Genomic DNA, 12,669 nt, shown 5'->3' on the forward strand with positions numbered 1-12,669 from the left:
TCCCTTTCCCTTTCCCTTTCCCTTTCCCTTTCCCTTTCCCTTTCCCTTTCCCTTTCCCTTTCCCTTTCCCTCCCTTCCCTTCCTGCTAACTATAACTGTAATATTTTCTTGTAATTTTCTTGTAATATTAACTTGATCCTAAGACAGGTCAAAAGATTATGGGAGAGAGGCTGTTAAGTTTTTTCAGCTTTCAGGGCATTCATATAATAAAGACATCCAGACAAGGCCCTCACTTTACAGTTACCTAGCCTGTGCCAGACTACAACTTCTGAGACTTTTTTGTAATTAAGCCTTTCAATTGGGATTATGTTACAAAGGAAGACCTGATAGGTAGTTCTGCTACTACTAACAGAATAATAACCAGCCATTTGCAAAAATGGTGTTGGATTAGTGTGTCTTCACACAGCTTGCATGCAAGTCTACAGGGGGCTCCAAAACTCTTTGCAGTGCTGTTTTGGATTAAATTAGCGTAATGCAATTTACATCAAAAACAATTTCTGGACATATCCATTTTTCTTCCTATACTCAATCAGGAATGAAGGAATGAAAGAAGGGAACAGAGGAAGGAAGAAAAGGATGATAGTACATTCTTTGATTCATTCATCATTTCTTTTTCCATTTTTAGACTGTTAAGATAATTTCATCTGCTTTCATATGAATTATAATTAATAGCATTAATAAGGTGCTTAGCCTACATTGAAAGAAAATTAATATTATTAGCCAGAGAATAATTCTCTAAGGCATGTCACATGCAGTGACATTATAACTGTGAATTCTTCCAGCACTGAATTCTGTTATACACATATCATCAATATGAAAAAGCAATAGACATACATGGTCCCAAAGCTTATCAAGAGGCTTTGTATTTTAGATTTTTGATGTAGACTGTAATAATACTATTCAGTATTGGTTTAACAAGTTACAAACAAGAAATATTCAAAGTATTTTATTCATGTGTCTTTTGGGCTTTTCTCCTCCTAATATTACGATTGCCTTACAATTGAATAATTGTCCAATTTGGTATTGATTTTCAATAAATAAACAAATGAAAATGGAATAATTTTGTTTTAATTCTGAGTCTTGAGTGGGCTTTTCCTTCTTACAAGTAAAGCTTTTGCTTTCTCCCTTGAAAATGGCACCTAAGTCTTTCTGATTCCATCTAATCTCTCAAATGAGGAATAATGTTTCAGCTGTATTTCATTGTTCAATCTTTACGTTTTTTTCATCACTGGTACCTGGCAATACTTCTACTTTCAACTTTTCTCTTTTCTACTCCTTTTTTTTAAGTCATCCACAAGAGTCTTCCACAACATGTCTCAGTCAGCAGAAAACACTGTAAATTTCTTTTAGAACTCAGTCTTGGTGTATTTTTCCTACCAAAGATGAAAGATTTCTGATGTTGCTCTATAAAGTGGTTTTCAATGCACTCATATTTTTTTCGTATGCTGTGTTGTCTTTACTTAGAAAGTCTTGCATATTGTTATATCTGGGTATTTTGTTCTTACTGCTTTTGCGAGCTACATTCATCTGTACATAAATACTAATTCCTGTCAAGTGAATGACAAAACCTCAGTTTTTGAAAAGCTTACAATATTCACTTTTTCATATTTTCTAGACAATTTTATTTTTAACTTTTCTACTCTAGCATCTTCAGAGGCCTTTCCAAGAGCATACTGATTACTGACATCAGCAGTACAGTGAATCAATCTACGTTCTCTGATGAAGCTGATGCACTAAAACTGGACTTTTCAATGGAAGTTAATGGAAATAAGTATTCCCATTAAAAAGAAAAGCTATATTATTCCTCCAGATTCATTTGGAAATGACAGCCATAACTTTTATTTTTTTTCATCAGGCTAATAATGGAGGAGAAAGTAGCAGAGGAACTAAACACATTTTCTACATCCTGGAGCAAATATGTCATCTCTCATCAGCAAGATCTTACCAGACATAAGCAAAACTGAGTAAACAGATCCCAACTGAGAAAAAAATTGTTATTTTTATGCTAGTAAATGACAGTTGTGGATCTGTTTCCTGATCAAGCTAGCTCTACTGCCCCTGCTGCCCCTGTAACAAACAGGAAAGGACAATACATGCGGAATCATGTGTATCTCATCTAAATTTGTTCTAATTTACTAATTACTAATTATCACCATCAAATTTATAGCTCTGATTTATCCCAAGCTTTTTAAATAGCATGCTTTTGTCCTACATTTTTGACACTTCTCCTAAAAGCCTGTGGTCATTATGGAAAAGAGCAGTGGTTTTCAATCTGTTACCACCTCTGCATCACTAAATAGCCTGAAACAGCAGCATGTCAGCTACCCTGCTTTCCAACTTGCTGTTTAAACCCTAGAGACACTCTGGGACAGTAAGGAAACTGCAAAATGCAATGGCAGCAGCAAATAACCAATTAGGCTGGAATAAGCTAAATATTGTGCAACAGAAAAAGAAACAGGAAATAAAGACAGTAAAAACAGCTAATGCCCAGCAGATTTTTACAACGTGGATGCAAACATAAATTATAAGACATGCATTCTTTGATCTAATGCAAGTACTCAATTGATCAAATGCTGGTGGCCACTGATAGACATGGTAAAGTTTCAGATAAAACTGGAAAAAAACAAAACCTGCTGTCTCTTTACAGAACATGATTTACAAAAGAGTGTTGTTCTGTTATATCCTATACTGAAAACCCTTCCTTAGCCCATTACAGTTTCCCACAACAGTTTTCCCTATTCCTGTAAGTACTGCAATAAGTACATTACAAATCACTAACTATTCTGTGCTGCCTTTTGCCCAGTATTTCTGCAACTAGGCTTCTTGATGCAAAATATGCAAAGAATACATGTTTAACTGCACATGCTGGCATAATTCATGTATGCACCAAAGCTAAATATCTGTTTATAGCAACTTAGTCAGAAAGCTTTCTTGAAGAAAGACAATTTGCACTGACTTGTACTGAGAAGAGAATCAACTTGTGGTATACAGGAAGAAGGACCATAAAGTCATCTTTAGCGCTTATAATGCTATTCTACCATATGATTATTTCCAAATATGAACTGTTACTTGTTTTCACAGGTGATAATCTCTGGAATCAGAGAAAAAACTTCCATACAACTAGAGATACAGGAAAGCTCCTGTTGAAAGAGGTTGAAAGATTCAAGGACCAGTTCCTCTCCAGCCTCAGAGAGATTGGAAGGCTCTGAAAGGCAAATTCATTGTTTTTGACTATACTCTATAAATAGAAGTGGACCTCATCTTAGTGATTTCAGTAATTCAGAGAACTCATTGAAATAATTAGCAAATTACTTTTGTTATACAATTTGTTTGAAAATATTTTGATCCTGATATCATATGATCGCTTTTTAAATTAATATATTGTTTTATAAGGATAATCTGAATAGGCCAGATGCATTCTGGAGCTCAGAGGGTTGGATTTAACCACTCAGCTTCAAAAATTCACAGTTAGATGTCCACATCTCTGCTACGTCCATGCTATATAGACCACCCTCACAGTCAAAGAAGGGAATGGGCTTTTGTAGGATACAATAAATTTGGCAATAAAGTAGATATTGCAAAAACTCAGATTATTGTGCTTTCTAAATGACTGTTTCTTTCCCCTAAGTCTGAAGGACAAGTATGACAGATATACTGTAGACACAAATAGCTGGTCTCAATTTGGTGAAGATAAACACAAGTCATCATGAATTCCTTCCACTGCTGTTAGAAGCGTGTAACATACCTACACTCCAGTCCATTTCCTCCACTGCATCACCATATAAACCATGCTTGCTCTTTCCTTTGAAACTTTCTGAAGCATATAGAGCAGTATGGACATGAAGATAAGAGAGGACAAGAAGAAATGGTGTACCAGTGTTCCTGGAAAACAAAACAAACCAAAATAATAAACCCTTAGTATATTTTATGAGATTTCTACAAATAAATCTTTCTTCAATAGAGTTAAAATAAAAGGTCCCCTGTCTCCCGTAAACAAACACCAAAACAAAACAAAAAAAGGTAAAAAAGAATACTGTAATTGATTATAGGGTCATTCTGAATAAACACACACCCAGTAAAAATGCTATGCTTTTACTGAATTGAAAGCAAAAATTAATGAAAAAATCTATCTAAATACTATTTGCTATATATATTGAAAAGGGACTTGTTTAAAGGTAGGAATCAAGATGTTTCTGAATACAAACACCTCTCCTCATTTTACAAGTTTATTTTTAAAAACCTGAACAAAATTTCTGTTCAAAACATACCCTCAGCACTACATATCTATGTGAAAACACAATTTCCTTCCTCACAAAGTCACGTGGAAGCTGATCAACTAAACTGTTATGGGGACCTGGGTCTTTATTCTGGACTAAGGTATATGACCAAATCTCTTTTCTTTCTAAGCTCTGTATGTGTACGCATGTGACTACATAACCTCAAAGTCATAGCAATATGAAAATTTGTCTCAGCAAAGTAATGAACAGTCTCAATTGTCTTCTATTTTCTTAACAGATACAAAAGAGTACCATAGACTGTAAATTTTGCTGTTCATGTGATCTGTCAACACAATATTTATGATCAGTTCCAGCAGACTGTGAAAGCACAGCTCAAACAAGTACTTCTTGCATTATTTATAGTACTTTACTTAAAATTGTGCCGTACTAGCCAAATTTACTGCTATATGCTCTAGCAGCATTTGCAGCATTTGCATATTGCAAATAGCGGCCAAACCACAAAAGCACTGCCCACAAAACTTGTCTGGATCTCACCTTAGAGAACACAGCTAATTGCAGACTACTTTTAGTTTTATTTATCATATTTTCCCTCACAAAGCTGTGGTGGATAATACCTGTGATTCACATCAGCATCAATGGGAGACAATGTATTTCCTCAAGCAGTTGGTTCATCCATCCTTTAAAGAGAGGAGGCCCAATACAGACATGCTTGTAAAACCCATTTCTTTAAAATTAACAAAAAAAATCCTAACATTTAGAACTTGAAAACAAAGTCTTTTAGTCAAAGAGATCAATGTGATATCAATTCTTTCCTCTTTAATAAAAATAATTAAATTTAATATAGTATATTTATGATCTATTTTTCCTCTCTCCTTGGTTTGATCTGTTTTTTCACAACTTGCACGGTTAAAGCTTTTTTTCTACTGGCACATACAGTAGTAAATAAACACAAAATGGAAAATTTTCATCCATATTACTAATTTGATAAGTGTTTTCTTGATAAGAATTTTTCTTCACAAAAAAATTCCCCCTATTTTAAGGAAACTCGGAAGAAATATGGAAAATGGATAAAAAATATTTTAATTCTCTTACAAACATTTGTGCATTAATCCTGTATTACCTTATTAATATAAAGTACTGATCCAAAAAATTTAAGAAAATGTTTTTCATAAAATACACACTTTCCATGAAGTTGTTTGCTGCTATTTGAAAGGTCATATATGTGAGAAATTTTCACAATTGTAGCAACAAATAAGAGGAGATACATGAGTCAATTAAAAAGGCTGAAAATATCACCAATTGAATTAAAAAAAAGACATATACTTAAAAGTTACATATTTAAGACATACATAAATGTAATACTGACCTTTCACTAGAGAACTTTACTGCAAGGCAGATGATTTTTGTTTTACAACTTGCATTTTTTAATGCCTGGGATTATTATTGACTTTTTCCTTAGACACAGTTCACTGAATTGAGAATAATATACAAATTCTAGGGTAAAACATCACAAAAATTATTTTGTATTTTTAATATTGCCAGCTAAATTTAATTTTCATGCAAACTACCTTGTTCTAATGCCATAGAGACACTGCATTCTCATAACTGCCTACTTGCTTTGCTTAAAGTATCAATAGCTTACATTACAAATGTTATTTTCAAGATGTAATAATTTGAGTTTGTTTGTTGTTTGTTGAACTCAGAGAAGATCTAATTTTCATGAAGAGTCATCAAATCAATGATTGATATGGAAGGGCACTACATCATTCTCTTTTTTCCAGCTAAAATTGATGGCTTTTGATTGACACCTTGCTGTTGGGTGGAGAAGTGTCTCACCTATTAATATCCTATAAAAGATCAGAGGCAGCTATTTATCTCCTGCCAAAACACTTTGAGAAGAATCATAACTGAATACCTTTACTCTGACCTTGAAAATGGAAGGACAATACCAGCTAGCAGGCAGGAGAGAAATTTGACAGTAACGGCTTAACTCCTGAGCCACTTCAAAAAACAGCTCTTTCAAAATGTATTCCACTACCTTTTACACAGCCCAAACACAGAGAATCTCTGTTTCAAAAGATTTGAGATTTTTAATCCTCACATGAGTCACACAGTTTTTTCAATTTATCAAGTAGCTAGAGAGATTACATACATCTGACATAAGATATTCTTCAGGGTGTTTTTAATGGATCTTGAAAACATCTTAAAGCATCACATTGCTGGTGACTCCTCTGCATTGCTGAGTACTGGGTTATTCTTTTTTTTTTATTATTGTGAGGCTTTTTATACTACTCAAGGATTCAGTTCAGGCTTGAGCTGTAAAACACAAAGTGGGTGAGAGAGCAATTAAAACTAGTCTGACTTTGTGCTTCAAACACAGATCTTTTAACTATTTTTCCTGCAAATCTGCTCTAAATGCTTTCTGCTTTGAGAACTCATTGGGCAATTGTTTGTTTTTCTGTGCACATAAGTGGCACAGTTGCCACACTGGAGGGAAGGAACACCACCCAGAAGCACCTGGACAAGCTCAAGAGTTTGGCCTATGAGAATTTAATGAAGTTCAACATGGCCAAGTGCATCTGAGTCATGTCAATCCCAAGCACAAACGCAGGCTGGATGAAGAATTGACTGAGAGCAGATCTGAGAAGGATTTGGGTGTGTTGGTTGACAAGAAGTTCCACATTAGCTGGCAAAATATGTGCTTGCAGCCCATAAAGCCAGCAGTATCCTGGGCTTCACCAAAACCAGCATGACCAGCAGGTAATCCTTGAACACTTCCAGGAATGGGGCATCTACAACTGCTCTACCTGTTCCAGTGCTTCACCACCCTCCAAGTAATGGCTTTCTTCATAACACCTAATTTAAACCTGACTCCTTTCTGTTAAAAATATCACCTGTTACTATCTGCCCTTATAAGAATTCCCTCTCCCTCCTTGAGGGGGCTCCCTCAAGTTACTGGGAGGCTGCAGAGCCTTCTCTTCATGCTCCACAACTTCAGCTTTTTCAGCCTGTTCTCATAGGAAAGGAGTTTCATCCCACTGACCATCCTCTGGACCTACTGTAAGAGGTCCACATCTTTCTTGCGCTGAGTGCCTCACACCTAGATGCAGTACTCTGGGTGAAGCAACAGTGTGTCAACACAAGCAGACAGAAACATAATATTTCCTTTCCTGTAATCTTCCTTTTACTACAAAAGCTCTTATTCAGTATCCCCCCAGTGGATAAATTCATTAGTACTTATTCCCCATGGATGCCTCCTCTACTTCCAGATTAGATCACCAGTAAAACAGTGCTTTTTGTGATAGGACAGGATGAATGCTCTTCATTAAACCTTCTTGTTCCTGCAGGAGGAAAAGCCAAATTTTGTCCTAGTTGTGTCAAAGCAGGATTTTATTTTGTTCTGACTGCTGATGGTGCTAAAATTCTTGTTAGTCTGAATGAATCCATGAATGAATGTTTCTGTCCTGCTCTTTTAAAACACACACCTTCAAACACAGATGTCATATCTTCATTTTTTATTTTCAAAATCAGAAAGAGAACTCCAGACTACCTGGGAATAATTTATCAGAACAAGAAATAGTGTTGAAAAGGTAACAGAGAGAAAGGGAAAATGTAAATTTATAGAAAATCAGACTCTTTCTAGTAGATATTAAAAGTAGGATTTTAGGATTGGTTGCTATTATATCTGCATTTTTGAAATAATTCTTCCATGCCAATAGACACAGCACTTCTACTTTTCCAATTTAATGCCTTCATTGCTTCCTTTAAATACTTAAGATAAAGAATTCATATAAGTTTTTATTTCCTTTCTATATAATCTTTTCTCTCCCCCTCCTAAAAAACATTTTTGTAAGTATGGAGAAAAAAAAAGAAATTTATCATCTAGTACAAATTAAACTTATTACTAAACCCTCTCATCCACAAAGCTTTGTAGTCCAGTACACAGATCTACCTCTGTTTTAGAAGTGTTCTATTGACCATTCAGTCTTCCACTCACTCCTAGAATGAGATCCCTAATCATTCTTAAATGATCTAAAGATTTAGTAAAGCCCTATATGAACCCACACCTTCTTCCTGTAACCTACTTGTTCAAAAGGCATAATCAGAGCTCTGAGAGAAAAGGCATGAAGGTCCAGTAGAGTTGTTACAACTTTTAAGTTACTATATTTTTAAATATATATATGTGCACATATACATAATATGTATACAGAGATATACAAACTCTTGTCTATAATTTTTATTTTTCAGTAAACTATAAGGAATATTCTTGTAGGATTCACTTGATTTGAGAACTGTAACTTCAGTACATGACAACTGTTAGATCTTAAGCCCTAGTGATATATGGAAAAACTCTAAACCACAGTCTCCTAGAGTAGATAATAACAAACTGGAATAGGTGTTGCAACCATGTTTCAAGGACTAAAATAGAATAAAGAGGAAATTTATAATTTATTAACTGTTATAATAAAATTTTGAAAATTATGCTTATGCAATCTATGACTGGTAAACCTAAGCAAGAAAATTCTTCAAATTCACCTTCACCACAGCTTTTAAATATAATGATGTTTGTATTTAAATACTGTTTTCCAAAAACTAGATTTCATTGGACTTTTAAAAAAATATTAATATCACTTGTGATCAGGTATAGAAATTTCTCAGAGGGGTATTCTGTATCACAGAGTGGTATTTTTATGTTGTTAATTTCTGATATGCTAGAAACTGGACTCTGGAATTTTGCAAAATTGGATTTTCTGTGCAGCTGGTCATTGAAGGGCTGAAGATGTATTAGTGACAACCGCATTGAATTTAACATGAAATAATTAGCATCCATTTGACTTTCAAATACATTGTAATACCAAGAGAACATTCTGATAGATTTACAACATGTAAACACACTTCCTCTCAGGCAAAAGCAATTGGAATTAACATACACAGAGATGACCTGCTGTCCTGGGGTCCCTAAACCAGGACACCTGCCCACTTACAATTAGGATAAGCAACTAAACTACTACCTATTTTCACACACCAGATCTGACACTTCTAATTGCATACATTCTTCTCCAGTGCCATTTTTGGGCACTGACTTGTATTTGCTCTCCTTCTGTCTGTTAAGGAACAAACAAAAATTGTAATATGCATGCACTGGACTAAGGAAGATAAAATGCAATAACACCTCTCCAAAAACCAAACCAAAGGAAGTACAACAGAACATAGCTATACACTATGAAGACATTATAAGACTTTAAAAATACAAATTCTAATGATTATATAGAAACACAGGTGGCCATCCAGCAGTCTAAGGTAGTAGTACTGAACACCCCCCTCATTTTGCTAGGAATCAAAAACTCTATCATTTTGTGATTTCTGTGCCCAAACAGCCTCCAGCCACCACAGCACCCACCAGTTTTTCTCTGTTCACAGTGAGTAGATCCAGCAGGGCCCCTCCCCAGGTTGGTTCACTCACCAGCTATGTCAGGAAGTTTTCTTCCATACACTCCAATTACCACTTACACAGTTTCCTGTCCACTGCACTACATTTCCAGCTCTGGTAAGCTGAAGTCCCTCTCATGAACAAAGGCCAGGAATTGTGAGACTTCTCCCAACTGCTTATAGAATATTTTGTCTTCCTCTTCATCCTGTCTGGGTGGTCCACAACATACTCCCACCATGGTGTCTACTTTGTTGGCCTATCCTCTGTTTCTTACTCGTAAACACTCAAACTTATCACTACCATTATTAAGCTCTGGACAATCAAAACACTCCTTTACATAAAGGTCTACCCCACTGCCTCTCCTTCTTTGATTATTCCTTCTGAAGAATTTGATGTTTATACATAGTAAGAAGTCACAAAACTGAAAATTACTGAGAAACAGCTAGGAAAGAGAATGTCTGGAATTCCATCACCTGAAATCTGAAGAACTTATAAAGGTAATATAGGCAACAGGTAAAATAAACTTACATAGATAAAACATGGGAAAATGAATATATCTTCATATACATTGTGTGTGTAAATATATATAAATATATATCATAAAAAAAGCTTTACAGGAAATAACAGTGCTGTTGAAGATTGGAGCTTCATGATATATTTATTGTAAAGATATTTAACCAACTAAAGGACATGTGATACCTGATGATTTTCAGTTTGATGATGAAATGTGTATTCAGAACCAGGTAAGTGAAAGTTTGAATTCTTTAACTTCAGGATGTTTGCACTCTGGTACAATTGTGCACAAGGATTACCAGTGCAGATAACTGAGTTTGATACTTTATGTATTTAATGTATCAGCTAAAGAAAAGGAGACTGTGTGACAAATTCAGGGTTCAAATTCAGGTGAGGCTAATGGGTTGAAAGAACTGAAATGACAAGAATGCTGTCAAGCACAGTGACTTCCAAAAACCTTGTGGCCCCTCACTTCTGGTTACCTTTTGGTGGCCATTCACCTACAAATGGCCAAAGTTAGTAAATTAGTCATAAAAGAAATTATTTACTGGTGCTCTGGAGTTTATAGATGTGAATTCTACCATGTCAGAACTAGTTTGTCAAAGCAAGTATTGATTTTGTTTCTCACAATAATACATGGGGCAGATCAGTTCAGTGAATATTAATCTAATTACTCATATTGTCAGGAGTAAGGTTTATGGTCATATACTTTGCATGTGGATTCACTAAAGGGCACAGTCAAGATTGCTCAAATGCCTTAATTGCTTCTCAATATTTTAATATGTTTGGATATTCTCTAACGCAACATTGACTATGAAGAGTCTGGGTTATAATTCTCACTGTAATAGCAGCACTCCTGTAACAAATTTTGTAGTAAATTATGAATATGTGCTATTAACCTTGACTTCAATTTAACATCACTGTTGTCTGAAAACTACACTGATATTTGGGGCCAAGTGTCTAAAATGATGTAAAGCCACTTATCTCCAGCTGGGTCAACAAAGCTATGCTGAGTTAGAAGATAAATTATTTTGCCAGCTGTAAACACTGGGGTTAAACAACAACACTAATCTACACAGTAACATATGTGCACATTACACATATTAATACAGTTAAAAGAGTTACCAGTTTTCTACCATTGATTTCCATCTTGAAGTCACCTACTTTGGGGCAACCATTTTATTGTCATGGCATTGAAATCAGTGAAACATTCACAGATACCAAAAACAGTACCTCTACAGATGCTTTATATACTTGTAAACAATGGAAGAATATACCAATGTATAGTTAACATACTTGAGAGTCTTTTGAAATCACCATTCGCTTGGTCACTAAGTAATCTCTCAACAATTTTCAGCTGTATTTGTTTGTGTGTTTGTAATAACAAAGTACTTCACTGTTAAATTAGTTACAATGTATATGAGAGGGCATCTTTATATCTATCCCCATCCAAGAGGAAATAAAGATGATTTAGTTAATTTATAAATACTTACGAGAATGTTGATTGTTGGGAACACTTACTTATTTATGGAAATTCTTTATAAAAACCATTTTTTTCAGTCTAATGTGTAGAAACAGTCACATCATGTATTCATAGAATAGATATCAAAGGATAGAAATGATTAAAAAATTGCAGTATGAGATTGAGATTTTAGATAAATACTTTTTCTTGCTATCTGCTAGAGGCAGCTGTTCAGTACGGTCATTAAGCCCAGAAAATTTAGCTGCAGATTCTTGGTACATGTTTTCATCCAGCAATGACACCATATGCATGCATTCACAGAAACTAATGCAACATATTTTAAAGAACAGTAATTCAGGGATGTAGAAGATCAGCCTAACAGCAATTCTATATCTTAAAATATGATTTTACCTTGATTTAGTATTTTTTAAAATGCTGCAACTTGTGTCAAAAGTGGTGGAGAAAAATACATTCACATATTTTTTTCCAGAAGTTAAATTGATTAATTTTTTTTCTCCAAATATATAGATTTCTATTTTAGAATATGCAAATGTACACTTTTTTCACTTAATCCCATTAAGAGCCCTTTGGTGTCAACTAGAGCAAAAATGAGTGAGCAAAAATGAACAATGACTTAGGATTGTTTTGTAAACCCAATGTTTAGGTGGCCCAATACAATGGCTATTAAAAACATTGTTTTCAAAACACCCGTTTGTTTCAAAGAATCACAGCATGGGTAAAGTCGGAAGGGACAACAGTGGGATCATCTGGTCCAGCCTCCCTCAGGGTCATCCCAGAGCACATGGCACAGGATTATGTCTAGACAGTTCTTAAATATCTCAACCAAGTGAAACTCCTAAACCTCTCTGGTTAACTGTTCCAGGGCACTGTCACCCACACAGTAAAGAAGGTCTTCACCATATTCAGGCAGAACTTCCTGTGCATCAGTTTCTGTCCATTGCCTCTTGTCCTTGCTTGGCATTACCGAGCAGAGCTCCATCCTCTTGACACCCTCCCTGCAGATA

At 35.0% G+C, this 12,669-nt stretch overlaps 1 protein-coding gene across 2 annotated transcripts in view; it reads right to left on the reverse strand.

The window, feature by feature from the left end:
* The window catches only part of STS (steroid sulfatase), a 93,343-nt gene that overhangs the window by 55,941 nt on the left and 24,733 nt on the right, over positions 1-12,669 (reverse strand). For both annotated transcript variants that reach the window (XM_088051409.1, XM_005516841.3), the window contains exon 6: positions 3,746-3,882. In XM_088051409.1, coding sequence (XP_087907535.1) covers positions 3,746-3,882 — 137 coding nt within the window. The remainder of the gene's footprint in view (positions 1-3,745; positions 3,883-12,669) is intronic.

The sequence above is a fragment of the Pseudopodoces humilis genome, chromosome 2 (genome assembly GCF_049639895.1).
Source record: "Pseudopodoces humilis isolate 2021_Gansu_Grassland_sample_001 chromosome 2, ASM4963989v1, whole genome shotgun sequence".
Lineage (NCBI taxonomy): Eukaryota > Metazoa > Chordata > Aves > Passeriformes > Paridae > Pseudopodoces > Pseudopodoces humilis.